Raw genomic sequence first — 20,891 nt, forward strand, 5'->3', positions numbered from 1 at the left:
ATGAGCAGCATCAGCAAAAGGTTGCATTTATCAGAGTGTAGCAACTCTACAGATAATGTTCTGATTTTGCTAAAGCTCTCCACATTCTTGAAAGAGGAACGAGTTCTCGCAAAAGGAGAAATAAGATTGCAAGAGAGCCCCGTAACAGAAGTAACATAACTATCTGGATTTCTGTTAAAAATTCCCAGAACATTAACAGTGTGAGGATGACAAGCTGCTCTCTATAATCTCATGGTTTTGCTGTTATCTCTACATTTTACAACTGCTTTAAGTTCCTTAACCAGCAACCAGAGGACTACTTAATTTTGGCCAGTAATTTTGGCCAATGAGTTGGAAACTGGGACTCATGAGCTCATGAATCACATATTCTGTATTTTCAGAAACTTTCTTTACCACTATTACTCATTTTTGGCCCATTTTCTTTTGTTCTCTGGGTTTCCCATGCAAGAATAACTTGCAAGAAAGGCTGTGTTGCACTCTTCCTCGTGGTTACTCTGCCCCTGTAGGCTCTTGCTTACCCTACAATTAAGACTTGTCATCTGAAGCTAAGGTTTCACTGATATTTTAAATCACCTTTCCTACTGCCTCAATTAAGGGACAAGAGCATGCTAAAATACTATGGCACAGAGAACTTAATTAGACTCTGGACTCCACAATAATCAAATAAAAGTGGAATATGCCATCGGTGTAAGTATGTCGGGAGAACTGGTGCCCAGAAATCAAAGTGGGATGTGGATACAGTACAAGAGTTCAGAGAGGGTTTATAGTAGAATTTATGTCTACAATTTTCTGCGGGACACAGAAGTGATCTGCACTTGATCATTAGAAGACAACACTATGACCGATACTTAGACTGAATGAACCAGTCATGGAGACTGTCACGGAAGTGAATTTACACAACTTTAATGAAATGTAATGAAATGAAATTTAAAAATGAAAAAAACAACAACCCATAAAAACTGGGTAGTGACATGAAGCCAAATGACTCTGAAACACGTACAAAAATGGTAACATGATGGTTGAGAAAAATGGCAAATACATGCAGGAAAAATAATTTAGATGTCTCCATCCACACATTAATGAGCTTGTCTTCTCCACCCACCCACTTCCACAACATCATCTACGTGGTTTGATGCTGGACTCCTCTCTGATTTCTTTGGTGAATATCACCCCTCTGTAAAAACTAGGCAAAAATAATTGCCCAAACTAGAGCAATTGGGATCTATTTATTTATTTATTTATTGTCCACTGTCAATCTGTTTTGAGATGCCAAGAGTGGCTGCTAGACCAGACTGAAATATTATTTCTACTTTTGTATGATTAAGACTGTTCCTGAGTACTTGCATTTGAGCACAATTGTTGACAGCCACCTGCATCACTAAGAGCATAAATTCATCATAAAACCCAGTAGCCTTTGTTTCTGATACTAAAAAAGACCCCAATATGCTGTGCTAACTTACTCTTCCAGTACACATCCTCATCATTCCAGTGCTTAAAGTTGAATAACTAATTAAAGTTGCATGATTAAACTGGCATGGCTCTAAATGCAAGTTAGTAATAAAGATATCTACCTGTAAAGCCAATAAGCATCACTTCACAGCATATAAGTACAATGACCTTATTAAAAAAACAAACAAACAAACAAAAAAAAACCTGCTTCCTAATCATGAAGTTATATAACTGCTGCTGCTCAAAAGTATTAGCGTGTATTGCTGCATGACCTTGGTTAAGAGTCCAAATACAGAGAGGAGCATTTGATGGGATAACATAGAGACAATTGCTAAAATGCTGATGGCTACAGGACTGTTGATTGTGAATTGTGTGCATAGACTTTGCTTCACTGCAGCTTTACCATGACGTCTTGTTGCTTAATAAGTGTTTTTTAAATGCTAAATTGGTAATCTTCACCCTTGAACCTCATCTGAGAGCTGGATCCCATGCTGAAAAGCACACTTGGAAATCTGGATGTCCTGGCATCTGGGGAAACTGGGAGAGCTTTCATTCTTCTAAATTCCTCATGCTTTTTGGGGGACATTCTAAGAATTTTGCAGAAACCAATGTTACAGCCAACTGCTCATAAACCCAGTTACTCAGAATAAAAAATGCAACTGTGGTCACTTAGTGACTTGAAAAATACTGGAAATACCTGGTTCAAGGCACTATGTCTGTTGCTGCATGCTAGTTATTACCAATACATGAGCTGATATGACACCACACTATCACAATTATGAATACTGTATTTTCCTAATGAAGATGATATTCTAGAAGTAATAACTAAAAGGACCCTAAAAATGGAGGATGAACTCACCCACTACTACAGCTACATGTAACTGGAGTGACATTTTCTCAGAATGTTTATCAGGAAAGTTACCACTGACCTTTTCATTTTCCTAGAATAGACATGCCCAGTGGGTTGCAACAGCATAAGAAATAAGATTTTTATCCAACCATTTTAAAACTGTAATTCCACAAAAGCAGGCTCCAGCCACACAGCTGCTTTAAAGGCCACAGACGCACCCCTGAATCTGCTGGTCTGGGAGAGCAGCCTTACGAGCTCTGGCAGTTGGTATGTTTGTGCTTATCAGTTTACATGAGTCACGCCAACACGAAGGGCAGCGATACCACTGACCAAGGCTAAGGTAGTTCTCTAAAACTGTCTTGGAAATTAAGACTGATTAGTGTGGAACAGACTACGTTATACGTGTATAGCCCAACTCTTTCTTATTGGTGGAACAAACCTGTGAGCATGTGACTCTAAAGCCTTACATACACAGCTAACACCATCAACTGAACCAACTTTCAATACTTTCTTTGAGCATACTTACACTCGAAGTCAATAAGTTTATTTCTAAGATGACAGGGAGGCTCTCTTCACAAGCAGATGCACTCTTTCTCAAAAATCAAAAGGCTGGCCCTTCAGTTGAACATCCAGGCAGCTCTCCTACAGTTTATCATTAAAGGAAATACCCAGACCATGTGCAGAAAGCAGCTTACAGCATGTGGGCCAATACAAACTGGCATGCGCAGATACCTGGAAGAAAGATCCACCGTTCAACACTGTAGGTATGCATCAGTATGCATCAGTAGGGAGTCCCACCTGCATTAAAGAGGCATCAAACTCTAACGTGCTAGGCTTAAGTCTCTACCAGACACAAGTGCTACTGGTTATTGACATTAACAAACCACACTTACGACATTCCCTTGTCTACCAGACAGTTACAAACACAACAGCGGTAGCATAAGCAGAGCTTTCATGAGTTTTAAGTATAATCAGAATAAGCCCAGTTATCAGTTCTGAACTGTGGGATCTGTGATTTCCCTATGCCTTTATTTCTTGCACCACGTTGTAAGAGAAATGTATGTAGCAAATGTGTCAAATACAATTTGACAGCCCATTAACAGAGGTCTTCAAAATAAATGGCAATTAATGCTTCTGCTGTGAGGAGAAGCAAGGCTAATTGCTGTATCACAGATGAAATTTTCTTTTGTGTTCAGTGGTTACTCTCAACTCCATTTTGCTGCAACAGTGTTTCTTAGTGCTTTATTTGAAATTTGCATTCATTGATAACGTTGGTTTACTCTGACTTTTATACTGAGCTTTGAACTAATTGCTCTCAATTAATCTGTTCCACTCTTTGATAGCTTATTTATCAGATTGGGAAAGATAGATTTAATGGTCCTTGCTGGAAACAAGTTCTTTAATTGGAAATACCAGAGTGTTTAGTTCACTTTGTGCTCTAGCAATTAAGGACAATTTGGAAAAGCGTTTTTCCCCCTACTATTGTCTCCTTGATTAGATTTCCAAAGAAGCAGACAAAACAAATGACAATACCACCTAGCAATATTGGTTCAAATAAAAGCCCAGCAGCCAAATTACTTACTATGAGAAATGTGAACCATCCCCATCAATTCCAATGCTGTGTTACATTCATTTTGCTGTATCTTTGCTTCCCATGTAGGTAAACGGCAACATTTCTTTCAAAATGCATAGCTCTATGCCTGCCTCTATACAATTACTCCTTTCCACAAATAAGCCAAATCAACAGAAGAAATTATTTTTCTTGATTAAGCTCCCACATTTCTCTTGGGATGAAACAAAACAAACAATTAATCTTTCCTTATTTGTTCTCAGAAGAACCTGCATCCCTTAAATGTACGATAACCAGGGTACCTGTGGCAGGCAGTCGGCAGCAATTAGGCTTGTGCTGAAAATGAATGGACTAGAGTCAGAATGCCTAATCTGCTGAGAGTTTCTACCAGAGGGCAAGGTTACACCAGGAAAATTCCCTTGCTGTGGAAATACTGTTAAAAATTACCACTTGACTTCAGAATAATTAACAAGGTTTGGGAATTTATATGAACTGAGTAATTGAAAAGAATTAGCAAGAGATATATGCATTAATCTTCACCAGTTACAACGTGCCTAATGAAATTAAGGTTCTACTTCTACTCCACGCTTTGTTTCTCTAAACTTTTTCACCTACAGAAGAAAAAGTATATTAGATAAAGACAACAATAGTTATGAACAATTTTTAAAAAAGAAACTGCATCGCAAACCTCAATTTTATATCAGTATTTTTGATTTGTTTTTAATGTAGAATTCATAGGATTTATCACAACTAGAAACTCTATGAAGGTTTCTGGCAGTAATGTAAATGGGAAAAATCTGTAACAGAATTATAAATTTACCATTATTTAGTAATGCAGATTTATTTGCATATGCACTTAAATTCAAGTCTGTTTCAGTCAAGATATTCTACAGTCAACAGCTTCAATAAAATGAGCTTTTTTACTCTTAACTAAATCCATATTATATTCTGATTACAGAGACAATGAGCTGGTGAAAAGAAAAAATAAAGGCAAGCAATGCTGACGTGCGTGAAGATAGTGTTAGCAGAAGATAACAGGCATTTGTTATTCTACTAGGCTACCCCTTCTCCCCCTTAGCTCACTCTGAAATCCTTCAACATGCCCTTCAGAAGGAGACATGCAAGATACTATAAAAGACATGAAAAGACAACACTTAAAACAGGATTTTATCTGAGGTAGGAGAGTGCAGTTTACTACAGGACCAAACCGGAAGGCTCACTGATCACCGTCCCAAAACCTAACTGAGGAATTCTAGTTGTGTCCTGCTCTGCTCACTTCTGCCAGACCAGTTCCTATCTCTTGCTTTCATGCCGTTCTTGCAAAGATTTTTCTTTTTTTTTTTTTTTTTTTTTTTGTGTGCCTATGCTCTTTCCATACAATATCCTTAAAACAAAAGCTCAAGAACTCCTGCTCACTTAATTCAGTATATTTTCTGTAAAACCTTGCACTTAGCTCTATAGCTGTGGATGTTTGTTTGTTTTTTCTTTCAGAATGGTCTACACTGAGTCTTGGAATCATTGAATGATTCAGGTTGGAAAAGACCCATCAGATCAAGTCCAACCATCACCTAACATGACCAAATCCACCTCTAAACCATGTCCCTACATGTCACACCCATGCATCTCTCAAACACCTTCAGGGATGGCAACTCCACCACTTCCCTGGGCAGCCTGCTCCAGTGCCTAACCTCCCTTTCCATGAAGAAATTCTTCCTGATGACCAATCAAAACCTCCCCTGCCACAACCTGAGGCTGTTTCCTTGTGCCCTATCACTTCTCACCTGAGAAAAGAGACTGACACTCTCCTCGCTGCAGCCTTTTCTCAGGTAGCTGTAGAGAGCCATGAGGCCTCTTTTTCTTAAGACTAACCAACCCCAGTTCTCTCGGTTGCTCTTCGTATGTCTTGTTTTCCAGCCCCTTTACCAGATACAAACAATGTTAGACAAAAATTTGGAAGTTATTACACACTTTGAGGTGAAGAACTGTCAGATTAACTTTATCAATCAAACTTTGATTCAGCTTCCTTGTATGTAAAGATGTATTAGCTGTTGCTTACATGACCCCATCCTACTTTTTGAACCCAAGAGCCAGTTCTTCATCCAAAGCACAGAATGGATCATATTCAGGTATTCATCATGTATTCACTATTTTGTTTTCTTCCTCTCACCTCCAAATATGGCCTGTCTCTTATGTGAAAAATACAAATCCTGCTATAAAGATAGATTTGTTCACTACTTCATGTACTTCTACTCAATGCTCACATACAGTTTACAAATACCTGAAGAAATTGAATAAATAGTCTTCAGTCACACAAAGAGCATAGGCAAAATAATACTATTGGATTGAATAAAGGCAGTGATGTGTTGAATGCAGGTCTAAACTACCTGTTAGTTTTATGTTATATACTACTGAACAGTTGCAACAGAGCATAGCCTATTGCATTACACACGCAATAATAAAACACTAGAAAATATTTTTTCTATCATCTTCATCCACCCTTCAAATCCATCTCTCTCCAATTTGGAGATCAGGATGTCATATGGGACCATGTCGAAGGCCTTACACAAGTCTACACAGATGACATCAGTTGGTCTTCTCTTGTCAACTGAGGCAGACATTCCATCACAGAAAGCCACCAGACTGGTCAGGCACAATTTACCCTTACTGAAGCCATGCTGGCTGTCTCAGATCACCTCCTTGTCCTGCCTGTGTCTTGACATTGATTTCAGGAGGATCTGTTCCATGATCTTGCCAGGCACAGACGTTGGTCCTCCTGGTCCTCCTTTCTACCCTTTTCAAAAATGGGCGTGGTGTTTCCCTTTTTCACCATGGAGTTCACCTGACTGCCAGGACTTTTCAAATATGATGGAGAGAGGCTTGGCAACTCCATCAGCCAGTTCCCTCAGGCCCCTGGGATGTGTGGCATCGGGCCCCATAAATTTGTACCTGTTCAGTTCCATCAGGTGGTCTCAAACCTGCTCTCCACTTACACTGTGAAGAATTTTGCTCCCCAAGCCCCTGCCTAGAGGTTCAGGGAAATGAGAGATGTGGGAAGCCTGACTGGCAGTGAAGACTGAAGGAAGGAATTAGTTGAGTACCTCAGCCTTCTCCATGTCTTTCTTTTGGAAGTGTTCTTGGTTACCAGTTCTCAGTACTAATCCTTGATTGCAGTGTTCCAGTTTTGTGATTCATCCCACTGCATCTCCATGACAGCAGTCAGGTCCTAGTTTTCTAATTGCACAAATTTCTAATTTGTCTTGTTTATTTCCTATGTTGTGTGCATTGGTGTAGAGGCACATCACCTGGGCTATCAGCAGCATCACCTTTTTAGAGAAGCCCTCCTAATTCCTCTGGGACAATTGACAGGTATTTCCCTGTTGCCTCCTGAAGTGTTGGCACTTCCTGGTTCTTCTCTTCTATACCTCTGGTTACTCAGAGGTATACTCCCTTCCCCACTGAACCCAGCTTGGCTAATAAATCCAGCCAGCTTGCTGCCTGCAGCACTCTGGGGTCAGGTGCACCCCATCCAGTGTCAACATGCTCATTTTGTCTGAAATCACAGAATCCAAAACCCCAGCCACACAGCCTACCATTCACCTCATCCATTCACCTTCTTCTTGGGTCCCAGTTTCCAACTGGAGGACAGTGGAGAACACTACCTGTGCTCCTTCCACATCTTTCTGAGGGGCAAAAAGACACTTTTAATATTTCAAAATCTCCTTGTTGCAGCCTCCTTTGACCCTAAATGAAAGAGTAGGAATGGGAGTTAGTCCTCTGGCTTTACCAGGCACAGTAAAATCTTTGTGATATTGTGAATGTGGTGCCTCTGGCAGGTAAACCTCTCTAGAGAGATTGTCTGGATGGCAAATGGGAGCCTCAGTGCCTCTCAGTGAGAAATTGCCAATTACTAACAACCTTTGTGCTTTTATAGTGGCACTGGTTCTAGCACAGGTGGTTGGCTGGACAGACTTTGTATGGTTATCCCTTTCTGGGTCTTGACAATTACTCACACACTCTCCCTGTTCCAGCCCCAGAGCACTGTATCTGTTGTTTAGGGACACTTTTGAGTGGATGGGGAACACTCCTTCTGCTCCGAGAGGAGACAAGGGTTCAGTCTCCCTTGTCTTGTCAGTCAAGTACATCAGATCAGGGTTGGAAGCCAGTTTACCTGCCCCATGCAAGGACTTAAGGCAGGGCTGTTGCTCAGTCCATGCCAGTTCCCAATACCATCCTTCAATCTCTCACTCCAATTCCTGGATCCTATGCTGGCTGCTGAGCTCCTCTTGCAAATTGCTCAAAAAGTTCGTCCATCTGGGCACGCTTGCACCTACAACACTCACCTCAGCCTTCAGGGGACTTCCAGATTCTGGAGTTCCCTCCCTGAAACTGAAGGTCTGGGCAGGTCTTTCAGTTCTCACAAGGTCTTTTTAGGCCATGATGGAGACCATTTCTCACTGTATAATATGCAATAACTACAATTTGATGTTCATCTTAATCTGGGTGACAGTGATACTACAGCATGATAATATACAGCACAGTGAAAAGAGAATGAACATATAGACATGGTTTCTAAACCCGTCACGACTTCTAATATAAATTTTGCTTTTAACTGAGTAAAATCTACTTTGATCAGCTCTGACATGTAAGAGCAAAATGATAGATAAATTCATGCAGCAGAGTTCTATACAGAAAAAGAAACCACACCCACCATCAACAACAAACAAACACAGATTACTGAAGGAAAAAATACGTACTTTTAAAACATAAATCAGCTAGTTTTCCCCAGCATGTTTGAAAAAGCTTGGAACATTTCTGTAGGAAACACATTTGCCAGCAGAAAGTGTTATTAAAAAGCTCTCCTTTAAATTATCTGCAAAATTATTTTGCTTTTCTCTTATTTTACACCTTTTCTTAGCCAATATGCAAGTATGCGTGTCAAGCACACTTCTTTAAAACCCACAGCCATCTCAAAAAAAACATGTATGCACAACAGAACCTTAAAAGAGCTGGTCTTAGCAATGATGGATTTAAGTTATTAACCGATCAAAAAAAGATGGATGGTGGTCTGCTTTTCTTAATCTACATCATCATCTAGATCTATTTAAAGATATGTGGTACACTAACAAACTTAGTTAAGGTTTCGATAAAATCAGTAGAATAATCTGCCCTGTTACATTGAGACTGTATCGATCAATAAAATCACTTGTACTAGGAAAGTACTGTTAAGTACTGACAATCCCAGCCATTAATATTATTTAACACTCTGCTCACAATCTTTAATAAGGACAAAGAACATTTTGCCTTTTTATACTTTATACCATTGCTTTTATAGCTCCTTACAGGTAGAGTTCAACCTTGATTACTGCCGACTAAATGGCATTCGAGAAGCAAGACACTGATTAATTTTGGATAATGGAGAGAATTTTCAATGTGATTAATGGATGGGGGTGATTCAACAGCCTCTGCAGCAGGACATCGGTTAAATCTTATTTCATTGTTTCTAACTTCTACTTGCAACTTTCTAAAACTAGGTTCTTTCCTCCTGGTGTATTCATCTGCTTTTAAAACAACACTGCTTTTCAGAAACAGCAATCAGGAAGATAAGTATCTGTTCTCGACTTGATAGGATTTTTTATTTTTATTTTTCTGCAAATAAGCCAATTTGGTGTTAAATTAGTTAGAAATAGATCCCAACAGAGAACGTGTACAAAGGTCAAAGGGAAGGATCGCTGGTACAGAAAGCTTTGTGGTGGCTAATGACTGACACAAGGAAGTCAAAGCGAATTCTATGCAGCTCTTGCTCTCAGATATGGTGCACAGTTAAAGAAAAGTCTAGAGAGAAAAAGCCCACACGTAAGGCATGCACAGAATTAGGTGGAGAAGAACAAAATTCAACCCACATTTTGCACAGAAGCTTTAATTTTAAAAATTCTTTCAGTGAGTTCACTTTTCATGACGTTCATGAGTTCAGCTTTTAAATACAATGCCAATTACCTCACTTGTGTAAAGTAAATCATTTAATCCCAAAAGGCATTAGTCTCTTCCTCTTCATTATATCAGTATGATTCAACCATATCTTACCAGCCATATGATTCAACATTTCTTTCTTTTAAGACTAGTGTTCATGATACAGGCAAGGTTTAATTCATGAAAACACAGCGATGTTTCATCAAATTCAATAACAAGCTAAAAAATAATAACGTGTTACCAAAGGTCCATTTAGCACTGCTCCAAAAATGTCTGTCTCCAAAAATGGCTGTGATAAACAGATATCAAGAAAGAGTATAAATGACCAGGACTAACATATTAAATACTTCCTTCGATACTTCAGCAGCCTCAAAAGTTATTTCTACAGACTTTCTATGCAAATGCAAACTCTTCCATGAGCTTTTCTAGTCTTCCCTTGAAACAGTTCAGACTTCTGGCATTCACCATACGCTTTGGTAACAACACACAGGTATTCAGGAATAACTTAACTCTTAATACAGAGCACATTTCTGAGAATACAAAGGAAGGACAATTATCATGAATATTAACATTGACAGAATGGATAAATGCCATAAATGAAGTATACAGAGTTAAAATTTAAATAGCTGAATGATCATTGAGTAGTTCTATGATCCTTCTGCCATTACCCTTACAGAATTAATTAGTAGCCAATGATTTATCTTCATTCGGCAAAAGCAACAGAATGTCTCATAGAAGCACACACACCACATACAGAGATCTCAATATTTCTAAAAAGCTCCAACAGCACAGGTTCAAAGCCATCTGCATCTACAGACATTACCTTTCTTTCTCCTTTAATACTGATAATGCAAAGTCAAGAACTGTTTCAGTTATAAACACGTACAGAATGCTTCTGATTCTAGTTTTCTTTGTCAGCTTCAAGCAACCCACAAACCAAGATCTCCTCTCTTCATATGACAGCCTAGCTTTTATTCTGCCTAGCACAGCTCAGGCTGACTTTTATGTACTATTGTAAGACATTTTTTCTCCACTTTACAAAGAGAAAGTAGTGAAAAGTCTTGTGCATCATTAAAAGCTATGTTCATCACTTTCACACATCTTCTGATCCTCCTCCAACCAAGACACCTCTGAAGCAGTATTTCAGCTATAGTTACAGGGAAGTGTTATTTAGCTATTAAAAGGCAAAATTCTAGCTCAAGTACACTGTGGAGCACTTGCAGACTGGCATCAAGAGTCTAGATGGCTTTTCTTAGAGAAGAGACCTCTCCAATCTTCTTGAAGATGGACAAGATTATAAGTGATGGGATTCACACTCCTCCTTGTTAGAACAGCAAAAGGCCAACAGAAATTGAATCAAATTAAGCAGTGAGAAACTAATGAAACTCCCCACTAGGTGACGTAAAACTCTATTTCTTCAACACTATAAGATCTAACTCCTCAGAAGGATAGTGAAAAGGGGCAAAGACTGAGAAAGCTGAACCTTACTTATGTTATGAAACACTGTATTAGATGAGCAACACTCTGCAACAGTTTCCAAATCATCAAAATGGTATTTTCGATACTTTAATTTCTTTTAACTGAATCTCAAACTTTTATGAAGCAACAGTACAGAACTAGATCAACATAACTGAGGATATCTCAACAGCTTCAGAATATGAACAATTGAGATTGGTGACTAAAGTCAGAGGTGGTTTTTTTGTTTGTTCGTTTGTTTTTGAAGAAATGACATTTTAGGAAAAATACTCCATAAGGTAGGTTTTTTCTTCTGCAGCCATCAACTGCAGAAATGTTCATCTTCTTCTTTTTTTTTTTTTTTTTGCATATGCTATTGAACAGTTCCCCAAAACAGAGTAAAAAATGCAATGTAATAATGAGTGATTTTCTCCTTTATATTTCTGATGAACTTACACATAAAGCAATTGGACATTATTCATCACTATACCCATGGTTTTCCTAGCTCCACCCTGCTGTAAGCTAACACAGTTAAGGAGGATAGGATCGCGTTTCACTTTTGAAAAGCAAAATCATAACGGATTCGGTTTTACTTATCTTTTTCAGGAAGGATTGGTAGTTAAAATATTTTTTAAGAGCACTGCATTTTGAAGAATACTGAAATATAGGTCAAAGTGCTTCTCAGATCTCCAGATTATTTCCTTAAATGGAAAACAAATCTCTAGTCCAGTTTCATAAACTCCATAATTCATTTTGCAGATTTGGACTCCTGAAACTTTGGAATGTTGAAGTTCATCAAGTCTTCAAGTCTCACAGCCAAGCAGCACTTTAACCAATCTTATCTCCAGGAATCAGGACTGTTCTCTTATGAAGTTCAAGAGTAAGTAAAAGGCAAGTACGCTTTCTTGACCTCAACTGAGAGAGAAATATTAGCTCTATGTACTATCTCTGGTTGGAAATGTTATGTGCATAAAGACCTTACATACATACAGACTAGTTCAGAAAGTTTACAGTCTTCAGTTTTATATTAGATTCCTGCCAGTCACAAGAAGAATCTCCTCAGGTCACTTAGACCCCAAGTTAACATCCTCAAGCTCATCACAAATATGAGCCTTCTTCAAAATCTCCATAACCAAATCATTTCAGTGAAGACTAGCAGCTACATCTTCTCATGTTGAGGTGTGGGTGCCACTTCACAGTCAATTCTGTTAACAATGTCTGTTATCTTGTTGGGCTGATGATATCAGCAAATGATGAGATTTCGTCTGCCCAAGGGGGTTAAAAAATATCTATTCCATTGAACTTTAAAAGGAAGGTCTGTCAAAGGGCAAGTCCCTAGGGCGGAGAGCCTGGATGGCAATAACATCTAGTGTCAGCTTACTGGGACAAGGATATGACCTAACTCCAAATCAGTAGAGGGCAGGTGGTTAGATCAAATTCTTCCCCATTACCAATTCACTGGAAATAAGCTCCATAAAAACAGCTCCTCCAAGAGTACATCATACAAAATCTAATTGTAACAAATACCAATCAGATTGACAACACAGCTGCAGTTGCTTCAATAAGCAATTAGATAAGGTCCCTAAGTGCTGCCCTTAGGAATCTCAACAATGTCTTCAATGTCTCCAAAATAAAAACCCAACTACTGGTGCAGTTGGCCCACACAAAAGATGACTTACTGAACTCATACACAATACTGTGCAAGAGGGAGCATTTCAAGCAGTCTGTATTTCCTTTAAATACACTATCAAAGCATAACATATTTCTGTATTGCTTTGTGATAAGGGGTCAGTCCAAGGTTATAGAGCAGATGAAAAATAAAAAATAAAAACACCCAGAAGCTACAACGCCAATTAGCTGTCTGCCCCATTATCTCCAACACTTACCTTTAACTTCTGGTATGTTCAAGCAAGCAAGTATTTCTTCAAACTATCAGCAGTCATGGACTTTTTATGAAAGTCCGATTGGCTGCCCCTCTCAAATGAGAGACTACATAACCAGCTACATTAATTTTATGTTCTACCTTGTCTCAATATCAGACTCTTCTGGAAATGTCTCAAGAGAAGACATATTAACATCTGCATTTAGTGAAGTGCAAATCTTTTTGCAATCTAACAGTACTTTCAGAGAAATTTTTGTCAGCAATAATGTAATCCTATGATTTATTTTATAAATTTTAAATTTAAACAACTGGATTCTAATCTCTGCTGTATTGAAAGCTACAAGCTCAGATACCTATATAATTTACTATCAAGTCAGAATTTATATCACACACTAATTGATTTGTGGTAACTGTGAGAATGTTCTTAGTTGATAGCCAACACAAGGTAGTTAGAGCTGGTTTAGTCCTCTTTCACTGTCAGTAACGTGCACTTTCTATTTTAGCAAAGACAAAACCAGCTCAATGTAAATTCTGCATGCTGTAGGCTAAGCTCATGCACACCGACAGTTATCACGGATCAGCAGAGGAGCACTTGCTTATTGCTTTGTACTAATTTGCTTGACTGTTTAGGGCCATGTACTGTTATTCACTTATCTTTGCATCTGTTCCCTCATTAACAGAGTAAATATAATCCTTCCTTTCACTTGTCAGTCAGTTGACTGTTCTCAGCATTCACAAAGGCTCTCAATTATTATTATGCATATTGCTGAATTACTATACATACTCTTGAATAAATACATTCGTATTTACCAGTCAGTTGTTCCACAGTACTAAAAAGAAAAAAGTTGTAAATTCCAGGCAAGCTTGTTGAATGTGAAAGCCAGTTAAAGCAACTGACATAAATCAATCTTTCAGGACTCCATGAAAATCACACCATTATAATAAGCGCAAACCCTCACCTAGCTTTCAAAACCAAGGAAAACAAGACAGCTAATGAATATTAGCTGACATTGGATGTTGTTAAATTTAAGAAAATAAACATTTGGATATCACAATCTAACAATATTTGATTTATTCAAGATTTTGCTATTCTTCAGAAAAATCTAGTGAGTTTCTGTCCATCTACTCCAAGAAAAAAAACAGCATACACTGAAATGATTTAAAAGGGAGGTTCCATCATGAAAAGATGTGGTGGTTTAATGCTATTAGGTAGCTAAGCACCACCAGGCCGCTCTCTCACCACCCTTTTTCAGATGGACAGAGGGAGAAAATATAACAGAAAAACCTCAAGGGTTGAGATAAGGACAGGGAAATAACTCACCAATTACCATCACAGGCAAAATAGACTCAGGGTAAGGAAGATTAATGTAACTTATTGCCATTTAATAAAGGACTAGAGCAGTGAGAACTAAAAACACCTTCTTGCCTTCAAACACTTCTCTACCTCCTCCCCCAGCCTGGCACAGAGGAATGGGTAATGGAGGCTGTGGTCAGTCCCTGACACTTTGGATCTGCCACTCCTTCATGGTCCCTCTCTGCCCCTGCTCCATGTGGGGTCCCTCCCAGGGATGCTGTCCTTCCCCAACTGAGCCTGGGGGGCTGCCCACAGGCAGCAGCTCTTCAAGCACTGCTCCCACACGGCTCCGTCCCACGGGGTCCATCCATCCATCCATCCCCCAGGAGCAAACTGCTCCAGCACAGGTCCCCCACGGGTGGGGGCAGCTCCCCCCAGATCCCTGCTCCTGCGTGGGCTCCTCTCCACGGGCTGCAGCTCCGGCCTGGGGCCTGCTCCTGCGGGGGTTCTCCCAGCTGCTGTTGCCCAGCAGTTCTTTTCCCCCTCTTAACTCTGCTCTCCCAGGGGCCCACCCAGTGTCACTCATGGCTTGGCTCTGGCCAGCAGTGGGTCCCTTCTGGAGCAGCTGGGGCTGGCTCTGCTTTGACATGGGGCAGCTGCTGGGCTGTGCTCACAGAGGTCATCCCTGCAAACCCTCATGCCACCAAAACTTTGCCATGTGAAGCCAATACAAAAGATCACAAAGAAGTAAGAGTGTAAACTTTCAACCTCAGACAATGGAATTTTTTGCTTTCTTTACTACTTGATACAAACCAATTCAAATAGTCAAATTTCACCTCATTTTTATCCAAATTTCAATTATAGAATTATTATTTTAATTATGTTAATTAGTTTAGTTTACTAAAATATTTATTATTAATTATTTTATTTTGGTATGCACATTAATATGGTTGGCCTTTTTTTCATCAGTTGTCCACTTCAACCTTACCCTGTGTGTTCCTGTGATAGCCACTAGCAACAGATGAGGGGAAAAGTCAATTACATGTACAGGAATGTAGAAGAGCAAGAGTTGACTAACTCTTCCAGTAGGGGGAGATGTTCTTCTAAAGTTTATCAGCAATTAAAAGTGCGAAGCAATTTACCCCTGTATCTTTTTAACAAAATCAACGTCGTAAGAGGAATGGGTACATGTGCCTTAGTAGTGGTGTTCTACAAAAGACATCTTCATGAAAATAATAAAAAAAAAGCAAGTCATAGCAAATATCCACAGAAGAAAGGCACACTGATGATTGCGCAGGCTGTGATGATAGCCACTGAAAACAAAAAGACCCTTTTCTTTTTTAAAACTAGTCTCTCCAACAGCAATGTTTTCTCACCCATAACAATAAATTATAGATGCAGATTAATTAAAGTTCATTTTTACATGCCGATGATACTATAAATCACGTGGAGCAGTAAGAAAAAATGGATTACATATTCCTATTTTAATTCCTATTAATAACTGAATACCTAAATTAAAAAATAAAAATAAACTATGTTGCCTGAAACTCTTCCGACATCTCAGAATAAATTTTAAGTTGTATCTTCCTCCTTTCCAAACTTGTTTTTGAAAGTGTAATGTCAGAAGTAATATTCTCTTGCATCACACAGTAATTATTTCTTCCTCCTTGAGGAGTTTTCTCTTACAAACCTTCCTGAAAATCAGGCAGGTTCCTGAGCAGCGCAGGTTAACATCCATTTTCTTTGATGGCAGCTCACTGTACATTATGTTGCAGTTCACCACTCTTCCAGTTGTGCCAGTGCAACTGCGGATGATGACATAAATCAGATCTCTGAAATTATCTGAGTAAAAATAGAATATGTCACTCTAGCCATCCTCACAAAAACGTTATCTTTTCACTCAGATTATTTCTATGGTCACCTTTAATAAAAGAGCTGAAGGTGCAGTGAACTGGGACGACATGTTGAGGAACAACTTAATCTGGTTTTGTCACCATAGAAATGGCTGTGGAATTACACCATTGGGCATTTTCAGTTTAAAAGAGAATAGCCTTTGAAGCAATCATGGCATGAGTAGAAATTCCATCTATTTAAAAAAGACAATATTTATCACCCATATACTTAGATGTCTGTATGTCCAAATCATTCCTCAAGACTCTCTTTATAGTATGTAGCAAAATCAATGTCCAAGTACATGTAGGTATAAACTAGGTCTCTAAATGCAACTGCCCAGAGTGAAATGAATATGAGATGATGCGCCTCTTTCAACTAGATGAACAATACAGATACATGCATGTACAGTAGACAATATAAATTTGATGAGCTGCTTCTTCCCTAGTCCATCTAAACAGAGGTTGGTTTAGATAAAGACTCTTCTTTTTTTTTTTTCCTCTTCCACAGTATTTTTCATTGGTACAACAAAAACTTCTTTGTAAAAAATGATCATTATTTTACACACAGGAAAATGTGGTACTAGTAGGTTACCCAAAGTCAGTCAGAAGCCTATGTCAGAATAAGAAACAAAATGCAAACAGTCCAGATTTCCAGCTGCTAGTCATGCTAACTGAACATAAATCATCACTGCTAGTAAGGATGCAACTCATTTCCCACATTTAAAATTGCCTCTCAGTAAAACAGCCCACTTTGTGCCTGCAATGTCTACAAAAGTTTTGGATACTACCACTCTGAAAAGGTATGCTGCTTTTACTTTCACACCAATGAGAGAAGACTTACCTGCAAGTACAACTCTAAGCCTTGCCGCCTCTGCTCCAGGACCTTTGGGACCCAGTTCCTCACATGCTTTGAAGGGATCTCTGGAGTCCTTATGAACTTCTTGAGCTGAAACAAAAAGAAATTCAGACAAAAAGGAAGGATAATAGTGACCCTTTAAAGTACACACATTTATGTCACAGATAAGAGTACAGGTAAAATAACCATAAACAAAGGAAAATAGCATCGCAACTAAGTGTCTCATCATCAACTCACTGAAATAACAATTGACTATTTAAAAACTCTTCACATCTATAGGCTGCAGGGTAAAAAACTCTATGCCCAGCCTTTCTCAGTGAACAGAAACACTATCAATTTTTTGTTACTAATAAAGCACTAACTAGTAAAAGAGCAGCAACTACATGAGAATACTTGGAATGAGGATCTGTGTCACCCTTGATTACATACCTGAGCCAGTCAGCTGAGCAGTGTACAAGAGGGGGCTCAATGATAACTGAAGTGAAGCAGTGGCAATCTCAAACTCCCAATGATAGACTGACAAATCTGAGCCTCAGGAAACCATGCAAGAGGTCCAGAAACCATGGAGCAAGGGCTTAACTTAGCTCACAGCCCCACTGCATTTACAGCTGAGGAGGAAGTTGCTTCTAAAGCACCCAAGAGATGGATTCAGTAACCAGCTCGGCCTTAAACACCCAACATTAGCCCCACACAACAGTAGAGACACAAGGGAAGACATCAGGAGACACAACATAAGCCTCTCTTGTGCTTCGTTTCCCCATTAGTTAATCTGGCATGACACCTTACAACCTCACAGCAACATACACAGGTTTGCCTTGCTACGTATGGTGACAAAACACCACAATAATTTCTAACTCTAGATTTGGGCGTTTATGAACAGGTGGGAGAAGTAAAAGGAGGAGAGAACCATTTTTCTGGAATCAAGAGAGCAAATTATCTGTGCCCTCAAATTGTACCAACTGATGGACAGCTGTGTGTAATAGCTTATACAAAGAAACAGCAAAACTGCCACTGAACTGATAGATTTTCAAGAGAGCTCTGTAACTGTTCCTCTGAAGATTCCCACAGGAAATCTTTTATAGATATGGACATACACATGTCTGTCTGTATGCATACACAACTGCATAGACAGACATGAATAATCTATTCTGATAACACTACGAATTGTCTTTCTGGAGCAATGTGTTGTTGTTGTTGCTGTTTGTTTTGTTTTTTCCAAAACCAACCAATATTAACATTTTCTTCAAAACTACAGACCAAAACCAGTAACTGGAATAGGCGCCACTGCATTTTAATAGAAGGTGACATTAGACATTCTTTCTGTTGGATATTGCCTCTGAGTAAATCTGAGGCAAGGAATGCAAGGAAAGAAACTCAAAATTGACTTTGACATGCATACCCATGGGAGACTGAGAATTTACATTTCATCTTCAAGCTTGCTGAGATGTCACTATAGGAAAAAGCAGTGCCAACATATCAACGTCTCTACAATCACAAGTAACGAAGCTCCAGCACAGAAACCTCAATTGCTCTGGAAACATTCTGCAACTTTCTGGTTTCTTAACACTGCTAGATTACAATTAAACATGAAATGAAAAAGAAACCCTGTCCAAGCCCATGTACTTTTACTGACTGATCTTAAAGGCAAAATATAAAACCTGATTTTTTCCTCTAAATTGTTCAAGAGTGTTGAAGAGGCTATGATCACAGCTGGAGCAAACTCTGATAACACTTGCAGATGAGTAACAAATGAGGAGAATGCTCCAGATGAGGAGAGACAAATAGGAAACAGTACAAGATTCTACTAAATCTTAGCTGCTTACAAGATAAATACACTCTGGCTGGTATCTCTGCTAGTGATTAACAAGCCGTTTTTGCTCTGTGCTCGTGTTACATAAAGCATCCAATAAACAATTGCTAAAATGTGAAAGCACAGGTACACTGTGTAGGTATAAAGTACATGCTATACGGAGGTACAAAGGATAAATGATAAGCCCACGCTCATATGCTTAGAATAATCCATCAACACATTGTAACAAATAATGATTACTATGACAAAGAATGTTAAGCACTTCTACCTATATATTAGTTAATGTTGCTTCAGACCTGACCCCTATACAAGTAATATTTATCTGAGGACAATTAGTGTCTGTAATATCTTTCTGTTCACAACACTGGCCTTGTGCTGATTTCACATACTGTTTGCCTTACAGTCCCAGTTTGCCTCAAGACTAAAAGATGTCTCAGATAATCAATTAAATAATTATTTGTCCAAGTATGGAAAGTCAGAACTATTCTAGAATTATAAACAATTTACAAAAGTGGATGTGTAGAACTTAAGATTTTTGCAGATTTCACTGCAGTAGTTGCAACGTTGTCAATTCCTAACATTTTCATACTAAAAAAAGAACTATCAAGGATTTTAAGAAAAAAGAGAATAAAAAGGAAATAGGGAATAAATATGAGAATATGGTTGTATTTTCAATGTTATATGGGCAGAAAGATGTTAATTCCTTCTAAAAATCTCTTGATGTGAAAATAACAAAACTTTTGTTCAGACTTAAGTCAATTCTTTAATGTGAATGGTACATAGCCTGAAAGGCCTAGCTTGTCATTCATACTCTGGTCAAATTATAATGGTCAATGTAAATGATTTCAAAAAAGCCAAAAGTAGTTCAAGTTTCCCATCAAAGAAATAATTTGTATTCCTGCTGTATCACAGCAGGCTTGAAAAGACTTTATTTTTTTTTGTAAGTTTGCATTATTTTTTTTTTCATAATTTTGTCCATTACAGCCAGATTGCAGAGGAAGTGGGGTTTCACTATTTTTACAAAATAATAATAAAAATATTAATAATAATATTAATAGAACCAAAACATTAATTGGTATTTTGCTGAATAAATGACTTATCTTGTGAAGCAAAGGAGTCCTTCCTCCTCATGATTCTAGTGCAGCATGTCCTTCTCAGGATGAGAATCTCCCCCCTTAAGCATCTATTCCCATTTTCTACCCTGGTTGTTCCCAACAGGAGCTTTATTTCTACTGCTATTTCTACTGCTCACTACAGACATCTCCAGCACTGAGGGCACCTTGAATATGCAGTACCTTTGAAGGTACCTTTCCAGTTGTCACGCACTTACAGCAGTTTAGAGTGGAACTTGCCTTTAAATTAAAGGGGATGAAAAGAACCAAAAATAAACTGCTATTTGTATGCTGAAAGCAAACTGGTAACTTGATGTGTGTGTAAATAATCGTGGGATGCAAACAAACTTCACAAAGAATGAGATACAAGTTCAAAATACTCTTATTTGTAAAACCTTTTCAAATACACACCCCACACAACTACACAAAGAAAACATAAGTGTACTTTCTTAAGAGCTCTGAGGTTTTCTGCTTTTTCTAGCACAAAATGGACAGGAAGAACGGGTGACGTTACACCCATGTAATGTACTGCTAGAGAACACTTTCTCCAGGATTTCTGCAATACTGAAAGCACTGAAGCAGGCTCATAGCAGGAGCCACTCAACTACTCTGTTTATGACAAATTTAAGCATAACTGAAAAGAAAAAATATATATGTATATAAATATATATATTTAAGAAAATGTATGTTGTGCCAAAATATGCTGGGTGATTTGCATCTGGACAGGAAAAAAATATGAAAGCAACTATCAAGT

General features: G+C 38.5%; 1 protein-coding gene across 2 annotated transcripts in view; it reads right to left on the reverse strand.

The window, feature by feature from the left end:
- The window catches only part of SNX24 (sorting nexin 24), a 93,626-nt gene that overhangs the window by 23,607 nt on the left and 49,128 nt on the right, over window positions 1-20,891 (reverse strand). For both annotated transcript variants that reach the window (XM_038170568.2, XM_038170566.2), the window contains one exon: window positions 17,201-17,305. In XM_038170568.2, the coding sequence (XP_038026496.1) occupies window positions 17,201-17,305 (105 nt within the window). The remainder of the gene's footprint in view (window positions 1-17,200; window positions 17,306-20,891) is intronic.

Source organism: Anas platyrhynchos, chromosome Z (genome assembly GCF_047663525.1).
Source record: "Anas platyrhynchos isolate ZD024472 breed Pekin duck chromosome Z, IASCAAS_PekinDuck_T2T, whole genome shotgun sequence".
Lineage (NCBI taxonomy): Eukaryota > Metazoa > Chordata > Aves > Anseriformes > Anatidae > Anas > Anas platyrhynchos.